At 45.2% G+C, this 22,357-nt stretch overlaps 1 protein-coding gene across 3 annotated transcripts; it reads right to left on the bottom strand.

Moving 5' to 3' along the window:
* Positions 1 to 59: 59 nt before the first annotated feature.
* On the bottom strand, positions 60 to 7,817 carry LOC109787542 (probable starch synthase 4, chloroplastic/amyloplastic). 3 transcript variants are annotated; one of them, XM_020346085.4, is made up of 16 exons: positions 7,357 to 7,817; positions 6,883 to 6,994; positions 5,725 to 5,800; positions 4,694 to 5,621; positions 4,573 to 4,624; positions 3,659 to 3,781; positions 3,505 to 3,580; positions 3,245 to 3,429; positions 2,937 to 3,128; positions 2,776 to 2,844; positions 2,066 to 2,275; positions 1,597 to 1,722; positions 1,224 to 1,373; positions 904 to 965; positions 738 to 813; positions 60 to 638 (listed from the first exon to the last, which is right to left on the bottom strand). In XM_020346085.4, the coding sequence occupies exons 1-16, from the start codon at positions 7,488 to 7,490 to the stop codon at positions 468 to 470; spliced, it is 2,742 nt and encodes a 913-aa protein (XP_020201674.1). In that variant the 5' UTR covers positions 7,491 to 7,817; the 3' UTR covers positions 60 to 467. The 3 variants fall into 3 exon arrangements, with proteins under 3 accessions (XP_020201674.1, XP_020201675.1, XP_073356859.1); XM_020346086.4 differs by having other exon boundaries at positions 4,694 to 5,589; positions 5,670 to 5,800; positions 7,357 to 7,705; XM_073500758.1 differs by having other exon boundaries at positions 7,091 to 7,645.
* Positions 7,818 to 22,357: the final 14,540 nt, after the last annotated feature.

Here is a 22,357-nt window from a genome sequence, read left to right as displayed (position 1 = left end):
TATCTTTTTGCAAAGAAAAGAAAGTCAACGTATTTTCTAACAGATGCTTACGGTCCAGGTGTCTGAAATTCTCGCTCCTCCCATCTCACGGACCATAAAGATTTCTGCATAATACATACGACTCTGCAGCCTGCACTGCACATACACAGCTCCGTTGCAACCCCTCAAGAAAATATACAGCCCACTACAATTTACACCAATATTATGCCAACAACAGTGCACGTACTAAGATCTTGACAGTTCACAGTAGCTACTCTATTTTTCGCTCGCGTTCTGCCTTCCTTCAAGAAACAGCGATATAACCAACGACACACCGTCGCGCCCTTACCGGAGATGCGTGCTGAGAGCATGGAGCTTCCTATATGACTCTGTTTTCATGATTCCCCGATTTCGTCTAGTGCCGTTTGCATCATGAGGGCAGGGCCCGGGAGAGAGGCATCAGGGAACCAACTAGCGTGTGTGTGTGCTCACGCCACCGCCCTCGCTCGAGCCACCGCCTTCTGGTAGATGTCTTCATATTGCGAAGCCGAGGTGTCCCAGCTGAAATCGATCGTCATGTCTTTCTGCACAAGCTGTTTCCACACCTCGGGCTTCCTCGTGTAGCAGTTGAACGCCCTTTCCATCGCGCTGCTTAGGCCCTGCCAAAATGAAACATCCAGATGAGTTGTGTTTTGCCCGCCAGAAACCATCGACTACGATTTTCCCCTTCTCGGGCTGTGCGCGCAAACAGGACCTACCTGCTCGTCGGCCTTGACAAATGTAAAGCCGTTCCGCACCTCCATGGGTATTGTTTCGTCGTCGAAGTCAAAGACACTGAAACCACAAATCATGCCATTACACTTCTTGCTTTGATTGGATGTGACGACTATGTTTGGAGGAACACTTGGTTGGTTCAATATTTACCTGTCGTTCAGCCCACCAGTTTTCCGAACAATCGGCACAGAACCATATCTCATGGCTATCATCTAAGCATAAGAAAGCATGTCAAAATTGCGCATCAGAAGGCCGCACATCAAATATCAGATAGGAGCAAAAGAGGTCAGACTTGCACTTGTTTAATTACTTCTAGGGAAGTGCCAAATGATCACGGCAACTGAAGCATATATTTCAGCAAGTGATACAAATTACGCATCATACTGAACGATGTCGGCTTCCTACATGTGTGCCTAGTATAAACTATACGTGATATGCATTTATCATCAAAGTATGGAAAGAAGCCACACCTGAGTGAGGCCACATGGCTCAAATATAGAGGGGACAATGAACATGTCAGACGCAGCATATATGCAATGAGATAGCGCATCATCATACTTCAAAATCAGCCGGATATTGTTGTTATTCTGAAAATGGTCTGCAATACCTTCAAACTCTCTCTGTACACAAAACAAGAAGCAAGTATGTTCACTGTTCCAGAAATAGGCAAAAAAAAGGTGCTTAATATAAAACACAGACAAAAATACACTATTTCAGACTCATGTTCCTTCGGTCATAAATAAACTGTTCATGAGGTACTGATGTGTGGTTTTCTTCTGTTACTTTGGAGATTCATGTCTGATCAAAATATCTGCACAGGTATATACTATGACATAAACGCACCTGAATTTCTGGTACTGGACTTGAACCCAGAAGGACAAATTGTCCTCCTAATTCAGCTGTTTTGTATATTGCATGCCTGATAAGATGTACACCCTTCTGAGCAACTAGCCTGGTAATGCAACCAACCTGCTTGAGAAAATTTCAGTTATTTAGTTTAACATTCAATATCAAGTTCCAAGACAAATGGAAGGAGGTGAATACATACAGCAGGGGATCAGAAAATGATACTAGCTAACTGAACAAAACAATCGAAAAACAGAACTGCTGTAATTCATTTCAGACTACATGGGCCATGCCCCGATAAATGTAATGACAAACAATAGAACCATATAGCTAACAGACTACTCCACGAAGAAAATTGACGAGAATAAAGAGATGGAAAATGTTCAAATTCAAGCACAGGGTGAACCTTCATATATCCAGTTTACCAGTAATTGGGAACTGAGCTTAACAGCATTGATAATCGTACCAGTGGTTGTGAAGGATATGCAGAAGCCAGGTTTAGTTGCTCTCTGAGGGCTGCTTTGTTGGCTGCCTTTCCCTGGAGATCCTTAGCATTGTACTGGACCTTGAGATACCTATCTGTGGAAGGGTTCCATGTATCTGTGTCGATTCCATTAAGTATCCCAAGAAATTTCCTGGAATGTACTTTAAGTGTATCTTGGAGTCCACGCCCACCCTGGGAACCATAAGAGCATTATCAGCACACAAAAGAAATGGAAACGATTTACTTGCAAATTGAAACTATTAAAATGAAATTGCAGTTGAGAGGCAGATTAAGACACGTTAAACTAATGGTAACTAGAAACACTATGACCATTAGAGCCCTATATGGATATGCATGTCAATATATCTTGATTTAGGGTATTCTCAAGTATTTAAACTTCATGTAGCATCTCTTTAGTGCCCAATCCATGTAGAAACATGAATATGTCTAGCAGTAGTGATCAAACAAAGGTAACAGCAATATGCATGTTTGTTTCCTACAGCTTGTGCAATTTCTTGCTGCCATCTTCCAGAAATGGTTGCCTCCAAAATAGCCATTTTGAGCAACATGCTTTGAAATTATCTACTTTCGCAGATGAATCTTATAAGTTGAAGGCTACTAGTGAGACTATGAAGGACGATTAAAAAGTAGCCAAAAAAGTCTACGTCCATAAAAATCATAAGAAATATTACCTCTGAGCGAACCTCTAGTGCATATGTTGGCGAGACAGTGGTTACGATGTTTGAATACACAATTGCGCCCTGAATAATATGAATCCAGATCAGCATATTTGATACCATAGCTATTAGTTTGAGTTCCAAAATATATTGCTACATTTTGCCATAACTGATACCTTAACAGCATTTATTCTTCCATGTGAATTGTCCCGCATCCTGTCTGGTCTGTCTAGGTGCTCAACATCAAGGCCACACCATGCTAAATCACGAGCTGGAGCAGTTCCTTGATATTCAAAATTATGACAGGTGAAGCAAATTCTAGCTGAGTTGAAGCCTAGATTTGCATATACATCCCAATAAAGAGGTGCCTGGAGTTTAAATGTAAAAGGGTAACTTGGTGCAATCAACTTTGTAAATTAACCAAGAAAACAGATCAATGTTCAGTAGGCAGAGTCAATGCTGCCAAATGATCTTTGGCGCTTACAACAAATGCAGTTTGCCAGTCATGGCAGTGGATTATATCAACTTTCTTCCCAGATTGGTAAAGTAATTCTAGTGCCGCACGGCTGAAGTATGCAAAACGTTTGAAGTCATCATGCTCTCCATAGTACTGAGCCCTCGAAAAGAACATCGCTGGATGCTGTGGCTCAATAAAGTACACGGGTAGGCCTGCATATGCTAATTTAATTAGGTCAATGCAGATTTAAATTTTATACAGTGATACAACTGAGAGTTGCTTGTAACCTTCAACAGTCCCGGTCCAGATTTTGTTGTTGAACATATTTCCTTCAAAGTAGGACTGCACAAGAACATCTAAAACCTGCACAATCACATGATATCAATCTTACCCTAACAGAAGAACCCACCGAAACATCGTTAAGCAGCATTGCAACAATACCTTTAGATTGCTAACTTGGTCAACCTGCATGCAGTCGTATTTGGGAAGAATAATCTCTACTAGATGCCCTTTTTTCTGAAGTGCCTTCCCAAGACCAGATATCACATCTGCCAGGCCACCAACCTAAACAAGCATATAAGAAATATTACAGATGGCTAATAGAAATCAAATTAATCAGAATGGACAAAAAATCAGAATCCAAATGAACTAGCCATTGCATCAGCATCAGTAGTTCGATAAATTTCTCAAGAAACAACTTAAAATATAAGCACTTGGAGGACATCAATCTACAACTTGTATGCATATAATCGACAGACAGATATCTGTAGCTTTTAGACAATTTTTTGCAGATTGTAACTTTGTTGAAACATGAAAGTCGATATTTCACCACCTTTGGTACAACCAAGCTTTATTCACTATTCATGACTCCACAATCAAAATTTATAAGCTAAAAAAGGGCATCCATACAGTTTTTTTAACAGTAAAAGGCTACATCCATTTACAGAAAAGCATGAGAGCACACATTCAACATTGTCAGTTTTACCTCTGTTTGAATTAGCCCTTGGATCATCATGGCCTAACTGAGCACAACTGAGGAGAACCATAATATCTTAAAATAGTGCTTCACTGTTTACATGTAAGCTATGTGGATAGGCTCGAATTTATGTGAAACGCTGGAAAACTTAATACTTTGTTAATTTACAGAATATTAGTACTTAAAAACAATGTTCTCTCTAAGCGTCCCTAAATAGTAGTTATACTACGCAGTGACTTGTCCAAATATCAAATACACCCTCTGTTCCTAAGTGTAAGACGTTTTGGTTTAAACTGCCAAAACGTCTTACATTTAGGAACAGAGGGTGTAGAAGATTTCAAATGCACGTATGAAAGGCTGTATTAATACTAAAACCCACCTTTGCGACAGGAGCCATCTCTGCTGCTATGTGGGCGATGTGCAAACCAGAACTGCATTAATCAATACAGATTACAGACCAACTGATTCCCATAAACATTTTAGCAAAGAAGAAAGTGTACCTGGTTCCTGGTAATGCCATCTTAAGAAAACTGTCCATAACATCCCTGTTTTCGGTACCTCTGTATGACAAGTACGCTTCCCGAAGGCGACTGTCCCTTTTCCGAACCATTTCTCGTAACATACTTGCGTCATTGTAAGCTATTTTCTTCTCCAGTAACCATCCATCAATTAGAAGGGAAATTTTGCTCCATAATTCTGAAGGCATGTTTCCTGTAAAATTCTCCAGTGATCTTTTCTCACTTTCCTCTATTAGTTTGCTAAGAGTATCATGAAATTCCACTATTGAATGCTCGTACAGTTCAATCTGAGAATGCATTTCGCTGTTACATGCTTGGAAGCGGTCTTCTACCAATTTGACCTTTTGCTGCAAAAGATCAACAAGAGAACAAGAGAACTTTGAAATATTTGCTGCTTGCAGTGATGCCTCTAAATTGTCAAGCCTATCCTGCAGATCATGATTGTGGTCCAATATCACAGCAGCATGCTCTACTTGGTTTGCTGTGGTCTCAAGCAAGTCTTCCAATTTTTCTACTTTCTCCCACCAGGCATCCCTAGGACCAAGTTTCATCATATTTGCTTGGGCAGCTATAAATCTGGACTCCAGCTCCCTAAGGGAAGCATCTAAAAGAGCACGCTCTTTCTCCAATTTGAATATGCCCTCCTCTGTCTCGGCAATCTCTATAAGCTTTGTTTTGAAAAATTCTATGTCCTCCTTCAGTAGAATATTATCTTCCTTTAGAACATCAAACTCCAATAATAGTGGAGAGTCACTGACATTCCCTTCACTTGAAAGCTTATGTTGTGCATTTGTTTCTGACAACCTCGTCTCTAAAATGTTTATCTTCCTCTGCAAGGCTTCCTTTTCTTTAAGAATTTTATCAGCGTGTTCCATTGCCTGAAGACGAGCTTGATTCAAAAGAAGTATATCTAAAAAAAATCAATTTGCAATTCAGTGTTTGTTATGCACATACTTACAACTCTATGCATTTTAGGAAACTGTACGGATATTCAAAAAGAAGGAATCCCCTACTCTTCTCGGTGTTCTGTATCAGTCCTACCAAATCTTCCAGCTGAAGGTTTGATATGCCATCTCCATCGTTGTATTTCTGTGGGGAAAATCACAAAACCTAGAAACTCTTAAAAGTAACAACAGTAACTAATATGAGCAAATTTAAAAGTGATTATATTTCAGAGTAAAATTGATCGAATGTTAACTTTGTTTAACTGTTGTATGCTGTATTTCTCAAAGAAATAGGGCTTGGCTGCCATTTGGTTTAAAATATAGATGTCAATGCCAACTTTGTACCTTTATCAAATAACTATTGATTATTGAAGTAATAAAATGATGATGCATTTCGCTTCAGCTTAACAAAAACAGAATTTAAGATCTTTTTAAAATGGCAAAATATATGCAACATTGATTTTTTATACATGTTCACACCAAGTAACCTCTCAGCCTGATAGATCTAGCAGATAAACTACTGGACCTACACGATAACACGATAGAACTATCTCATGATGAACAGTTGTAACTTGTAACCAATGATTCACAAGTAATTGCTACACCTACAGGGTTTACCTTTGCTGTACATTGAAAGTGCATATTAAAATAAGCATATGACATTTTCAATGTTATTTACATTTTTACAAGGGCATTGGTTTAACTCATACATCAGTTTATATAGAGCAATACAATAGTAGTGTCCCAACTCTACTTTGACGGCCTCCACATCCCAATTAACGTGTTGCAACACGGAATACAGCACTAATTATGGAACCGTCAAACAAATACACATGATATGAGGAAGTATTTGAGGGGAAATACCTTACGACAGCAAAAAAGATTGTTTTCACTCATATGAATAGAACATTATACGACCCATGATTGGCTGGCAGTATAGCTTAAAATTAGATTATCTTGGCCATCTTGAGTTACAAGAGAAATTCACTTGGAAGCCAGTAGATGCAAGTGATGCATGTAGTAGATTCAGAAAATGATTTAAATTCATGCATCTATGTTAAAACAAGGTGGAAATTCATATGAGCAAGTTATTGCCTTTCAGTGGCAGCCAAGCCCCAGATTTGCTTTCTGGAAAAGAAGAATCGGCATCTACTGTCGCGTCACTCCGCGTGCGACAAACATATTTGGAAACATATAGTAGATTGCTAAAATGCATGATGCACATACCCTTTGCCGTTCTTTTTCGGCGGAAACCGCTGCCTCGTCGCTCCTTGGATTTGCCCTGTTGTTAAGGGGGTCGGCGCCGGTTGTGCTCTTGTGAGGACGCTGCGCGGCCGCCCTGGACAAGACAACAAAAGTCAGATTCCGATTCCTTGACATACTCGCAGAATCCAGACATAAGGAATGCCAGCGGCATGTACACGATGGATCTGACCATGGTCGAAGACACGACAATGTCACCTAGCATGCACCAGCACACATTTGAGCGTTCACAGTTGTGATCTCCACAATGGCTGAGCCGAGCAGGCATGGCCATAGCATTTCGCGCACACGGACGGACCATGACACGCACCGAGCAAGAGAAGGGTAACCAGGTAATACTAGCTGCTAATAATTAGAACCCCAACCCCTTGGTTTCAGATTTTCAGTATGTATGCATCTCACGAGCGAAGCCGCCGAATTAGGGGGCTGGAGACGTACCTGAGGCTGCGGTGGCGCGTCCGGGAGGCGAGGGCGAGGCGGCGGCGGGAGCGGCCGTCGGGCGGGGAAGGGGCGGGGCAGCGGGGGGACAGGAGGGCCGTCGCCTCGACGCCCGCCGCCGCCGAGCACGCCATGGGGAACAGGAACAGGAAGAGGAAGAGGCGGGGGCGACTGGTGGGCTGGGGGAGCTTGGGGCGGCGGGCTGGAAAGTGGCGGAGAGTGGAGTGGGGCTGAAGAGTGGCGGTGGCGGTGCCCGGGGGTCAACGCGTCTCGTGCTCCGCGCGCGGGCAAGGCGGGGCGGAGGAGGAGGGCCAAACGAATTGGGCTATCTGGCCGCCTGGGCCCCGCCGCGCAGCAGGCCGTGGCACGGTGCCATTCGTCGTCGGGCAGACGGCCAGCGGAGGTGTGTGTGATGTGTGGAAGTGAAGGGAACGGACGGTGGAGCTTGATTTGTTTGGTACAGGGTGCGGCCCGTGCCGGCTCGAGAGGAGAGAGACCGGTGAGCACGGCCGCAACAGAAAAGTCGGTACAGGGTGCCACCAGAGGTTATAGTCCATCGATTGTAATTAGAGCATCTCCAACAGATAATGTATAAATAATTAATTATTTTACATCGTGGATGGACTAAAACGGTGCTTTAACAGATGATGTTGATTAAAAAAGTTCACTTCATATTTGCTCTAAATGTAAAATAGGGCGCTTGTTTGCATCACTTGTGCCTCTCGAGTAAAATCCAAGCGGTCGCATGCGTAGCTGCCCCGCCGAACTTTCCCGCGCCATGCCTGAGCACCCTCCTGCCGTCGCCCGCCTCCGCCGGTCCCCATGGACACCTCCTCCGACCCCGCGGCCGCCAGAGCCACTTCGGCGATGGTCGCCTCTGCATCTGTCGCCGGTCCAGGCGTCGCCGTCACCACCATGCCTCCCCCAAATTGCGCAAATATTTGCAGCCCCTCGCCCCGCTGCCATTGTCGGACTGGAACCGCCGGCGAGGAAGAAGGCAGCCACGACAAAACCACCGCACGACCCCGCCACGGCTTCATCCCCGGCAAAGAAGACGAAGGACACCACGGCGGTTGCTGCTGCTGTTGCTGCTTCATCTTCATCAGCAGTGTCGCCGGCCTGCTGCTCCATGTGCACTAGCTTTGTCGCGGGTGTCGCCCAAAACAACAGAATTGTGGAGCAGCTGTTGTGCGGCTAATGTATTTTACATCGCCTACCCGAGAACTAGCTATTTTACATCATCTATCGAAGTTGGAAGTCTTTGGTGATATAAAAAAGATGCACTTTTAGATGATGTATATTTTACTCGAACCATAATTTGATGATGTAAAATACAACATCTATTGGAGATGTTCTTAGGGTACAACCGTGCAAGTGGGAAGTTTGAGTATTTTTTACAAATAAGGCTTTGGATTTATGTTAAAAACTTTCAACAGTACAAGACATCTCAATTAAGGTCTTGACATTATATTATGTGGTAAGGATGTAGTCGTATTAAGGTCTAGTTGGGCCAAGCCTCAGAGAAAAAGCCAAGATCATACAAGCTTGTGTATAATATACACAAGGCAGAGAGCACGCCGCTGCGATTGAGGAGTAACAACCAATAAACTCATTAAGCTACGCGTGAAGGGAGGCCAACCAGCTATGCCACGTGGCGCAAGCTGGTTGGCTGCGGTGAAAAGCTTTTAGGATATTATTTTTAGATGAAGGTGAGAAAATTTTTAAAATATTTTTTTTTCTTTTTAGATGGAGGGATACGCAAACTGGCGCTCGCTGGTAGGCCGCGTTGATGAGTGTTTTTTTTTCCTTTTTACTTCTTTTTCTAGATGGAGGGGAGGATTTTTTTTAAATTTTTTTCTAGATGGAGGTGAGGACTACATGTATTTCTTTAAACTAGCTAATTCCCCGCGCGTTGCTGCGGAACATTTGTTCCAAAATACCAATTGAAGAGATGCGCATGGAGCAAAACAATGTAAAAATTTGACAATTGGTCATAAACAATTGTATGGGTCATTCACAATCTTTATTTTTTACACCTAAATTCCTAACATGTTATCCTAGAAATCACATTATCCAATTAAAAGTTGACTGGGATTACAGCCGATTAATATGTAATAATATGATTGTCCCAATAAATATTAGAACGTTTGAACACACCATGATGAAAACCTGTCTAGCTTGCCTTTCTGTAAATTGAGGTAAATATGTGCAATGTGCTAAACAGGTTGGTTGAGATAATAATGCGTATAAATTGAAAATTTCACCGACCTTGAAGATTAATTGTTATGAAAATACTGCACTATGCAAGCAAGTGGAAACCGTTACTCATCGTACAGCCATATTTTGCATGTGTCATTATCCCCAATCATGGCAACAAATACAATTTTTCTGCCTTCGAGAAGTTCTCCTTTTAGATTACTGAACAACAAAGATTAGTGAAAAGCTAAAATAAGAACTTAAGTGCAACAACCGAGTGTGCAGGAATCAAGAATAAAAAAGGATCCACTGACTTGAAGGATACACGGAGCATGGCAAAAAAAATCAATGGGAGGAAAGCACCAATGGAAAAGAACACCTATGGGGCATGAACATGCACACCTAGTAATTAACGTACCCACTCCAATCTAACTACACACATCTGACAGAAATCAAATTAAAAGGTAGGTTAAGAACAATCCAAAGTAATAGATAATATCACCATGACAATAGGAAGGAAGAGTGGCAGAGGCTAGAGGACAGTGGGCATCTTTGTCTACTGTACGATACCTTATGATGACACTGTCAATCAGAGCACAGAAATCCTTCAGCAAGTTTTCAATGTGAATTCCATTCAAGGGATCCTGAATCCTGATATAAACTATGTTGCCGTTGTGTCACCGAGACAAACCTATGGCCGAAGAAGGAAGACCCATCCGGTGCGGCCACACCCTGTTGAATGATAAACGCTCCACGAAGCAGTTTCTGTGACTCTTCATGCCACGGCTGAGGCCTTGGCTGGCTGGCCAGCCTCTCCACCTACTCGTCCCCCCAGACCCAAAAGGAAGCCATCACATGACTCTTGTACAAATCCCACTGGATACTACTGGAACGAACGTCCACTATTTCCTCAACGGCGCCGGAGCTAGGTTCGACTGAGCATAGAGAGAGGAGTGGAAGACCAAAGTGAAAGCAACAGCACAGCTGCCATGTCGGCGATGCTACAGGGGTAGTCAGGGACCATGCCAATTTTCACCGGCAAGACTATAACCTTGACAAAACATACAGATCGGCCGGAAGCGACGGGGAGCGGCGTCCGTGCCACAAGAACATACCACACGCGGGGATCGCCTCCTAGCCGTCGTGCCCTACTTAGCCAAGGTAAAAGATTTTTTTTTTAGGAAAGGCCATCATGATTAGATTTATTGATTGAAAATAGGGATTACATGATCCACAAGGTTCGAAACGAGAAAGCCCGGAGGCTCATCCGTCCAACTAAGAGAAATCTTATTACAATAACTGTAGTTAGCTAGCACATGCGTTGCTTGGTTACAAGAACGTGGGCAGTACTGAAATTTGACCTTCCCGATCAACGAAGAGAGATCCACACACTCGGCAAAAATAGCTGCTGCTTCATCCCACCATCTAGCTTGGCCATCACATGATTCTATCACCGTTGTGGAGTCCGATTCTGCTTCAATACGGGGAAACCAAGTGAATTTGCAAAAGCCAATCCATCTCTCATCGCAAGGGCCTCGGTGGTAACTACATTAGCTGCATGGGGTATAAATTTACACTGCGCCGCTAGGAATGTTCCCTTCTCATCCCTGATCACAGCTGCTGTAGCACCCAAGCCTTCATCAACAAAAAAGGCGGCATCAACATTTAGTTTGACAAACCTGGGTTCTGGTATCCTCCATTTTTCTACGGTAGTATTCATCATCTTTTCATTAGCCTGATGGTAATTATTTGCTATCGCCAATACGGACATCGGCCATTTAAAAGTAGGAGGAGGCGATCCATCGTGAGTGAATTCCCGACGGATCCACCATAGATACCAGCTTCCCACCACTATGACTTGTTTGACATCCAAATTAGGTTTCAAAGGAGCCGGGCTAGGTCCACCGAGGAGTAAATGTTCCAGTATGATAGAACCCGAACGATTCACCGACCGGGCTTCGGCAATTGTTTCCGAGATGCCTAATCTGCTCCAGAGTTCCCTTGCGTGAATACAATCAAATAGCAAATGCTTAATATCCTCCGCACCATGATGACAGATCGGGCATGCACCATTTGTACCTATATGTCTGTTAGTAAGGATGGATTTAAGCGGCAATATCCCGTGCAGCACTCTCCAGCAAAAAATTTGGATTTTACGTGGGATGCAAAGCTTCCAGAGTACACTCCACACTGCCGGTGTATTCGATCTGTTTGGATGTGTCGGTGCAGTTGCATGAGCCCCAAAAGTTCGAATCCACTGAATACGGTACGCTGTGCGAACAGAAAAATCCCCTTTCCGATCAGGGTGCCATGCTATAAAGTCATCAAAAGAATTGTAGTTTAACGGGATTTGTAAGATCCTGTTAACATCTACCGGATTTAGGATCGACCGAAGCAAGTCTTCATCCCATAATCCGGTGTTGGGGTCGATGAGCTCTTGAACAGTGGAAAGAATAGAGTGGCCTCTCAATGATATCACCTTCCTGTCCGGGCTAGCTGGGATCCACGGGTCCCTCCAAATGTTCACATGCTCTCCTGTCCCAATTCTCCATATGTATCCCAGCTTGAAGGTCTCTAATCCTTTCATGATACTTTGCCAAGTAACCGATGCTCCATTTTTTAAGCTAGCTTAGAGTAGACTACCATTTGGGAAATATTTTGCTTTGAGCACTCTAGCACACAAAGATTCAGGACAAGTGATCAACCTCCACCACTGTTTTGATAGCATTGCCAAGTTGAAGGAGTATAAATCTCTAAATCCCATGCCCCCTTCACTCTTGGGGTAGCATAGTTTCCACCAAGAAAACCAATGCATTTCCTTATGTTCCTCATCATCACCCCACCAATACTGGGAAATTAAGTCCGTGATATCCTTACAAACACCTTTGGGTATACTGAAAATAGACATGGCAAAGACCGGGATAGCCTGCGCTACCGCTTTTATGAGAATCTCTTTGCCACCAATAGATAATACCTTCTCCATCCATCCTTCCAGTCTTTCTTTAATTCTTTCACCAAAATGTTTGAAGCAGTCACTTCTATCCGCCCCCACCATTGTTGGTAGCCCAAGATATTTATCAGACAATGCTTCAGTATCAATATGTAGTTCCTGGCATATTTCAGCCCTTACCACCACAGAAGTGTTAGGACTGAAGAAAACACTTGACTTTGTCAAACTCACCAACTGGCCCGAACTCTGGCAGTAGGTTTCCAGAACATGCTATAAGGAAGCTGCATTTAAAACATCTGCTTTCATAAGAATTAGAGAATCGTCAGCAAATAAGAGGTGTGATACTGACGGTGCATTTTTGCACACTCTAACTCCTTCTATGCCACCAGCTTCTTCTTCATACTGTAATAGACTGGAAATACCTTTCGCGCAGAGAAGGAATAGGTATGGGGAGAGAGGATCCCCTTGTCGTATACCCCTAGTAGGGGTAAACTTATCTGTCTCTTGGGAATTGAATCTTACTCTGTAGGAAACAGAGCTAACACAAGCCATCATGAGTTCAATCCACTGACTATGAAAACCCAGAGCAACCATCATGTCATGCAAAAACGACCATTCCACCCTGTCATAAGCTTTATGCATGTCCAACTTTACCGCACATAAACCTGTTTGGCCGGCCCTTTTATTCTTTATTTTATGCACACATTCATACGCTATCAGGATGTTATCCGTGATCATCCTCCCAGGGATGAAGGCACTTTGGGTGGCAGAAATAATCTCAGGCAGAATGTTTTTCAGACGGAAAGCTAGCATCTTAGAGATTATCTTGTATAAAACATTACAAAGACTTATAGGGCGGAATTGTGTTACCAGTTCGGGTGCGTCAGTTTTGGGGATCATCACAATTGTAGTCTCATTCCAGTCCGCCGGAATTATTCTGGAATTGATTGCAAGAAGTGCCTCCTCTGTTATTTCATCTCCCAAAATATGCCAAAACTTTTTAAAGAATATTGCATGGAGACCATCTGGACCGGGAGCCTTAATATCCCCAATACTGAACACAGCTTTTTTAACATCATCAGCAGTATAAGGTGCCATCAAAAAATTGTTCATCTGGTCAGTGACTTTGTGTTGTACCTTGTGTAAAATCTCTGGGTCTGTGTGCTGCACTTTTGACGTGAATAGATGTGTAAAGCAGTTCAATACATGCGAGTTCAGTTCTGGCATACCTTCAAGCCAATTGCCTCCAACATCTTTCAGTCTCTTTATAAAATTCCTTTTCCTTCTCGCTGAAGCATAAGCCTGGAAAAAACTAGTGTTGCGATCACCACTTGTTAGCCAGGTTGCTCGGGATCTTTGCGTTTCCTGTATTTCTTCTAGCTCTAGCAAGTATTCGATTAACTCAGCTAACTCTTTCCTTTGTACATCATTTTCATCATTCATAGGGCCTGCCATAGCCTTCTCAAGCTCCCTTTGTGCTTTACGAAGGTGCTTTTTTGGCTTCTTAAGGACCCTCTGATCCCAGTTGAAAGGATCGATATAGTTGACTAGGGGGGTGAATAGGCAACTAACATTTTTTAGCTTTTCTTTACCAATTTAAACTTTGCATCAAAGTAGGTTGTCTAGATATGCAACTAAGTGAGCAACCTATATGATGCAATGACAACACGCACACAAGCAAGCAAGGGATTTAACACAAGTAAGCTTGTGAAAGTAAAGGGACGAGATAACCAAGAGTGGAGCCGGTGAAGACGAGGATGTGTTACCGAAGTTCCTTCCTTTTGAGGGGAAGTACGTCTCCGTTGGAGCGGTGTGGAGGCACAATGCTCCCTAAGAAGCCACTAGGGCCACCGTATTCTCCTCACGCCCTCACACAATGCGAGATGCCGTGATTCCACTATTGGTGCCCTTGAAGGCGGCGACCGGACCTTTACAAACAAGGTTGGGGCAATCTCCACAACTTAATTGGAGGCTCCCAACGACACCACAAAGCTTCACCACAATGGACTATGGCTCCGCGGTGACCCCAACCATCTAGGGTGCTCAAACACCCAAGAGTAACAAGATCCGCTAGGGATAAGTGGGGGGAATCAAATTTCTCTTGGTGGAAGTGTAGATCGGGGCCTTCTCAACCAATCCCGAGCAAATCAACAAGTTTGATTGGCTAGGGAGAGAGATCGGGCGAAAATGGAGCTTGGAGCAACAATGGAGCTTTTGGGGGAAGAGGTAGGTCAACTTTGGGGAAGAAGACCTCGTTATATAGTGGGGGGAACAATCCAACCGTTACCCCCCACAATAGCCCCGCAGAGGGCGGTACTACCGTAGGAGGCAGCGGTACTACCGCTGATCACAGTGGTACTACCGTTCCCCCGGGCGGTACTACCGTGGAGTCTGGAGGGCAGGAGAGTGATAGACCCGAGCGGTACTGCCGCGGTGGTTGGGCGGTACTGCCGCCCTACTGCCGCTGCGAAGTACCGCACTATCCGACACGAAAAATGACCCCTCGAGTCGACGTGGTAGGGGCCTGGTACCGTAGCGGTACTACTGCTGAGGACCCACCGGCGGTACTACCGCTGCGGAGCGGTACTGCCGCCTGTGACCCCTAAGCGGTACTACCGCTGGGTACCGCGGTACTACCGCTGGGACCAGACTCAGCCCAAAGAGAGAGGAAAGATATCTCCAATGAAGCGGAAAGGCTCAGAGGGTGTAAAGAGGATGTGTATGTGTTGATTCCACCCTAGCCTTACCAAACCGGACCCCCTCTTGATAGTACGGTGACTCCTATGAAACTAATCCACCAAAAGAAGCGAAAGAGCTACACCGTCTTGAATGACACTCCGAGGGGAAAGAAATCGTCTCGTGCCAAATGATGAATCTCTGAAATGCTCAAAGCACACGATAGTCCGCAAACATGTTGTCATCAATCACCAAAACTACATCTAGAGAGATATGCCTTAACAATCTCCCCCTTTTTGGTGGATTGATGACAACCAGGGATTTGCACAAGGATATATCATGAAAGTACAGATACTTAGAACTACAAAATATAGACGGGCTCCCCCTGAATGTGTGCACCTAGTTAGTAGTGCCTTTGGAATGTAGGACACATACATTAGGATCAACACTCCCCCTATATTTTATAGTCCAACAACCTAAGCATAGGATACATGAGAGCAGGTAATATAACAGGATAGACAAGCAACTCATAAGATACCAAAGTACTAGAAAGACATAGATAAAGATAAGGTAGCATATGTCTTACACCATATGTCTGGAACTTAGGTCTCACTGGCACACAACCAAACAAGGCAAATCGCGAGAAAACACAACGACACAACAAAGAAAACGAGGACACCATAAAGCAAATCCCTAAGCTCTCTCCCCCTTTGGCATCGAGACACCAAAAGGGCAAAGAGTGACGCTACGGCTCCAGGTGAAGGCAAACTGAGGAGCTCTCTCATCACATCCCGGCAGGGTCATCTGCACTGCCATCCTCAGTCGGAAACTTCTCGGTGTCGGAATCGGTCCACGGACAATGCTGCTGAATACACTCCTCTTCCTCAGTGATCTGGCCCTCAGACCCACTGACAACGGTCGCACCTAGCTGACGCATGAGCTCCTTGTGACGCCCCTGGCCTTCTTCTCAGCCACATGAGTCATGTATTGACCACGAGACTCCATGCAGAAGAGCTTCTTCATCTTGCGCTTGATCTTCTTTGCCCAAGAGGGCTCTGTTCCAGAAGGCTCATAATCCTCATCGTCATCATCGACCTCAGCCCCGTCCTCGGTCTCCATGTCAGCAGCAGTAGATGGACCCCCGGATTTAGGGGCTGGGACGCCCCAACTGTCCTTCTTCCTCAGACGCTTGATCTCACGAGAAACCAATTCTCCACTTTCCAGCATCACCTAGGGATGGACACGTGCCCAGGCCTTCTCAATGAGCAGCATGATGAATGGACCATAGATCGGGCACTTGCGCTCAGAAATGGCAGTGAGAAGTTCAGACCACATAACATGAGAAATGTCCAGGGACTCGCCAGTGTTTGCTTCCTTCTCATGCTGGCAGAAGAGAAGCATATCCATGAGATAGGAGTGGACCATATCCAGATTCCCGATGCAAGGAAAGAGGGTCTCTCGAAAGACACGATGAAGGATGTCCAGGTAGGTAGACAACTCATAGGTTTCCTTCTTAGTCACAGGGTGAACCTTCACAGTGCAGTAGGGCCAGAGAGCTTGCTTGTGAGTGGAGTTGACGTTGCGGTGAGGGCGTAAGCCGACAGGAGTCTCAAGACCGCGATCTTCCACCTGAAGTAACTCCATGAAGGCCTTCCACTTGACAGACAGTAACTTGCCATTTTTCATCCAGGTCAGAGTCCTTTCTTCATCAGTGCCAAGATGGACAGTAGCATAGAATTGAGCCACCAAATCTGCATCAAAGTCCTTGTTGAACTGCATGATTCTGAGAATGCTTAGCTGAGCACACATCTGAAGAGCTTCACCAAAGTATTCAGGATCCTTTTCCATGGCATCCGTGTCGATGGAGTGAACATCAACATAGAGATTCTTCTTGGCCTTGATCACATCAAAGTAGATGGCAAACTGAAAGCGGTTCCAGAACGGGCGGTTGACAAAATTGGGTTCTTGGTCTTCCGCATAGGGGTTGCGGCGACGCCTTTCCCAGAACTCCTTAGCAGACAACTTAGTCACAGTCTTGCCCCTTGGCTTCGGCCTGTTGGCAAGTTTCTTCTGGTGTGGAGGCGGAGGTGCCGCACTTGAGGAAGCACCTACTGACTCAGAGGTGCGGTAGCGCTTTGATGTTGCATGACCGGGGTTGACACGGCGGACTTGCTCCTCAGGACGTTCACCACCTGGAACCAAACACACGAACAGAAAAACCAACACGAAAGAAAAAGCGTAAGCCTCCAAACAAAACAACATGGATCAAACAGTGGTAGAGGAATGATGGAATCTAGCAGGCAGCGGTAGTACCGCTGGCCATAGGCGGCAGTACCGCGCAAGCGGTAGTACCGCTCCAGCGGGAGCGGTAGTACCGCGCAAGACTGGGAACCGGCGGTTCTTACTGCCATGGTCAGATCCGGCACTACCGGACTGCCAAATTCAAAAATAATCCTACCAAAACTTAATCCACACAGTCTAGACGCCTTCTCCAAACTACTCAAGCCGAGATTTAGCCAAAAATCTAGAGATGCAACCACTATTGCCCCAAAAATGCTAGATCTGAGAACTAGACAAAAAGAGAGAAGGAACGAGGGCAATACCGGCATCCATGGCAAGAGGACGAGGTGGGGATCGACTCCACCGAAGGGAATGGAGAGGGATGGCCCGGAGATGGCGGCCCGCCGGAGCCCTCCCGCGGCGAGGAGTCGCTGGAGAGAGGAAGAGGGACGAGGGGGCGTGCGAATGGGTATGGGGGAGGAGAAACCTCCCCCTGCCCCGACATAACCCCCTGATCCCGCCCCCAGCGGTAGTACCGCTCGGGTGGGCGGTAGTACCACTTGTCAACATAAGCGGTAGTACCACGCACCACCAGCGGTAGTACCGCCCAGCCAATACCCCAAAGACTAGACACAAAAGGCTTAGCTCAAAGAGAAAGGAAAAACAAAAAGGCAAGAAAAGGAGACTAAGACAAGGCAGAGAGAAAGAGAAGCAAGAGACAACGAGGACCAACCACAAGACACAGCCTCTCCAAAGGAGAGGGCGGTGGCCGGAGCCACCTATGTTTGAGTCAATTGGTATGGCACCACGAAGAATTATCCTTGGGCCCATGACCAAAACTCATCTTTGAAGCACAAGTACCATCGAAAATGGCTAATGTGAAAGAGTTGATCAATTTATGCATAATAAGGGGAGGGAGAGTTCATTAAGAGAACAACACTCCCCCTATGTCCATGCCTACACCTAAACAAGATAACAAGGTGAGTATGGTGGGGAGTGCAAGTGTTCAAGCAACATTGCTCGAATCAATGATATTTAGCTCATGCCTTAACTCGCGAAATGTTGCTTCATCCAACGGCTTCGTGAAAATATCTGCAAGGTTATCATGAGTGTTGACATAGTTGAGCTCGATCTCCCCTCGCCTAATATGATCCCGGATGAAGTGATACCGAATCTCAATATGCTTCGTCTTGAAGTGTTGCACCGGGTTGAGAGAAATCTTGATGGCACTTTCATTGTCACACCAAAGAGGCACTTTGTCACAAATGACACCGTAATCCTTTAAAGTTTCCCTCATCCATAAGAGTTGTGCACAACAACTCCCGGCCGCCACATACTCCGCTTCGGTGGACGAGAGAGACACACAACTTTGCTTTTTAGAAGACCAACTTACCAAAGAGCAACCAAGGAATTGGCACCCTCCGGAAGTGGACTTCCTATCCACTTTGTCTCTCGCCCAATCCGAGTCCGAATACCCTACAAGCTTGAAGTTTGCTCCTCTTGGGTATGATAAGCCAAAGTTTGGGGTATGAGCCAAATATCGAAAGATTCGCTTGACCGCCACAAAGTGGCTTTCCTTAGGTGCGGCTTGAAAACATGCACAAATTCCCACACTCAACATGATATCCGGTCTAGATGCACAAAGGTAAAGTAATGAACCAATCATGGAGCGATATACCTTTTGATCCACCGCTTTACCATTGGGATCGATGTCAAGTTGGCACTTGGTGGGCATTGGAGTGGACACCGGCTTGACATCACTTAGCTTGAATCTCTTGAGCATGTCTTGAGTGTATTTGGCTTGGTTGATGAAGGTTCCTTCTCTTCTTTGCTTTACTTCGAAACCGAGAAAGAACTTCAACTCTCCCATGGAAGACATCTTGAACTTTGAGGTCATGAGTGCGGCAAATTCCTCATTGAAAGCTTTGTTAGGGGAACCAAAGATAATGTCATCAACATATAGTTGGCACACAAACAACTCCCCTTTGACCTTCTTAGTAAAAAGAGTGGGGTCGATTAGCCCAACTTCAAACCCACGATCTTGTACCAACTCGGTAAGGTGGTCATACCATGCACGTGGGGCTTGTTTAAGGCCATAGAGTGCCTTATCGAGTTGATACACATGATCGGGAAAGTAGGGATCCTCGAACCCGGGGGGTTGCTTGACATACACAAACTCATTAATAGGACCATTAAGAAAAGCACTCTTCACATCCATTTGTTGCAACTTAAAGTTGTGATGAGAAGCATAAGCAATCAACAAACGAATAGATTCAAGGCGAGCAACGGGAGCAAAGGTTTCACCGTAGTCGATACCCTCGACTTGGGAGTAGCCTTGTGCCACCAATCGTGCCTTGTTGCGGATGATGGTCCCATGAGCATCTTGCTTGTTCTTGAATATCCGCTTGGTTCCAATGACATTGTGGTTCCCCGTTGGCCTTGGCACTAATCTCCACACCTTGTTGTACTCGAAGTTGTTGAGTTCTTCATGCATGGCATTGAGCCAATCCGGATCTTTGAGAGCTTCATATACCTTTTGGGGTTCCACACAAGAGACAAACGCGTGATGTTCACAATAGTTTGCCAATTGTCTACGAGTGCTTACCCCCTTTTGAATGCTTCCAAGCACATTCTTCATGAGATGACCCTTGGCGGAGAGCTTGGAAGCAATCTTGGCGGCACGACGCTCCAATTCCTCCTCAGAGGTGAGTTGAGGAGCGGTCACTTGATCATCTTGAGCGCCGTCTTGAGCTTGTTCTTGATCTTGAACTCGCTCGGAGGAGAGAACTTGACCTTGGGCATCACTTGGTGTGTCTCCACCGTCTTGAGCATGATCTTGCCCTTGGTCTTGTTCATGAGGTTGAGGGCCTTCACTTTGTTCTTCGGAAGCGTGTGGGCCTTGGGTTGGTGATGGCTCCACTTGAGTGGAGCATTGTCCTTCTCCTTCGGCCACAAGGGGTTCCTAAATGGGTAGGATAAAACCAACACCAATTCTTCTTATGGCTTGAGGAGGAATTTCATCACCTACATCACAAGTGCCACTTTGCTCCACTTGGGAGCCGTTATTCTCATCAAACTCCACGTTACACGTCTCCTCAATAAGTTCCGTCGATTTACTGAGGACATGGTAAGCATGAGAGTTTGTAGCATAACCAACAAATATGCCCTCATATGCTCTAGCCTCAAATTTAGACAACCGAACACCTTTCTTGAGAATGAAACACTTACACCCGAACACCCGAAAGTACTTGAGGTTGGGCTTGTTACCGGTGAGTATCTCATATGGAGTCTTGTTCAAACCCTTGCGGAGGTAGAGCCGATTGGATGCATGACACGCGGTGTTGATGGCTTCGGCCCAAAAGTTGTATGGAGACTTGAACTTCGCCATCATGGTCCTTGCGGCATCCATCAACGTCCGGTTCTTCCTCTCCGCAACACCGTTTTGTTGAGGGGTGTAAGGTGCGGAATATTGATGCTTGATCCCCTCATCACTAAGAAACTCATCCAAGGTGTAGTTCTTGAACTCGGTGCCGTTGTCACTTCTTATTGTCAAGATCTTTGCATTGTGTTCACGTTGGGCTTCATTTCCTCTTGAAGAAATACACCCAAGTGTATCTTGAATAGTCATCCACAATCACCAAGCAATACTTTCTACCCCCAAGACTATCAAAGGATGGAGGCCCAAAGAGATCCAAATGAAGGAGCTCCAAAGGCCTCTTCGAGTAAATGAGAGTCATGGGAGGGTGAGCCTTCGATACAAGCACTACAAGCACGATCTTTAGCAAAACTAACATTCGTTAGTCCACGGACATGGTCCCCCTTGAGAAGACTTTGCAAAGATCTCATATTGACATGGGCTAAACGGCGATGCCAAAGCCATCCCACGTCAACTTTAGCCATTAGGCATGTCGCGGTCTTAGTGGGTCGCTCCGAAAAGTTAATCACATAGAGACCGTTCTCGACATGCCCAACAAAGGCTACTTTAAGAGTCTTGCTCCACAAGAGGGCCACGGTATCAATATCAAAGAAGGTGGAAAAACCCATAATTGCAAGTTGACGAACGGAAAGTAAATTGTATGCAAGGGACTCAACAAGCATGACTTTCTCGATCATGAGATCATGAGAAATGACTACTTTGCCGAGTCCCAATACCTTAGAAGACGAGGCATCACCCCATTCGACATTGGTGGGCATAGATTGTGACGCCCCCGATTCAATCGTACACTAATCATGCACGCAAATGTGTACGATCAAGATCAGGGACTCACGGGAAGATATCACAACACAACTCTACAACATAAATAAGTCATACAAGCATCATAATACAAGCCAGGGGCCTCGAGGGCTCGAATACAAGTGCGCGATCATAGACGAGTCAGCGGAAGCAACAATATCTGAGTACAAACATAAGTTAAACAAGTTTGCCTTAAGAAGGCTAGCACAAAAGTAGCAACGATCGAAAAGGCAAGGCCTCCTGCCTGGGACCTCCTAACTACTCCTGGTCGTCATCAGCGGGCTGCACATAGTAGTAGGCACCTTCGGTGTAGTAGGAGTCGTCGTCGACGGTGGCGTCTGGCTCCTGGGCTCCAACATCTGGTTGCGACAACCAGGTAGAAAGGAAAGGGGAAAAAGAGGAAGGAAAGCAACCGTGAGTACTCATCCAAAGTACTCGCAAGCAAGGAGCTACACTACATATGCATGGGTATATGTGTAAAGGGCCATATCGGTGGACTGAACTGCAGAATGCCAGAATAAGAGGGGGATAGCTAATCCTGTCGAAGACTACGCTTCTGGCCACCTCCATCTTGCAGCATGTAGAAGAGAGTAGATGGTAAGTTCCCCAAGTAGCATCGCATAGCATAATCCTACCCGGTGATCCCCTCCTCGTCGCCCTGTTAG

Source organism: Aegilops tauschii, chromosome 1 (genome assembly GCF_002575655.3).
Source record: "Aegilops tauschii subsp. strangulata cultivar AL8/78 chromosome 1, Aet v6.0, whole genome shotgun sequence".
NCBI classification, from domain to species: Eukaryota; Viridiplantae; Streptophyta; class Magnoliopsida; order Poales; family Poaceae; genus Aegilops; species Aegilops tauschii.
Note: the sequence above shows the minus strand (reverse complement) of the source record. Positions and strands in the feature narration are given on the sequence as shown.

What these genes read in the sequence shown, in the direction of transcription:
- LOC109787542 (XM_020346085.4), bottom strand. Translation starts at nt 7,490, where the DNA reads ATGGCGTGCTCGGCGGCGGCGGGCGTCGAGGCGACGGCCCTCCTGTCC. An exon ending in GATACAGAACACCGAGAAGA is followed by an intron (nt 5,622 to 5,724) that starts GTAGGGGATTCC and finishes GATTTTTTTTAG; the next exon opens with ATATACTTCTTTTGAATCAA. An exon ending in AGATGGCTCCTGTCGCAAAG is followed by an intron (nt 3,782 to 4,572) that starts GTGGGTTTTAGT and finishes ATGCTTGTTTAG; the next exon opens with GTTGGTGGCCTGGCAGATGT.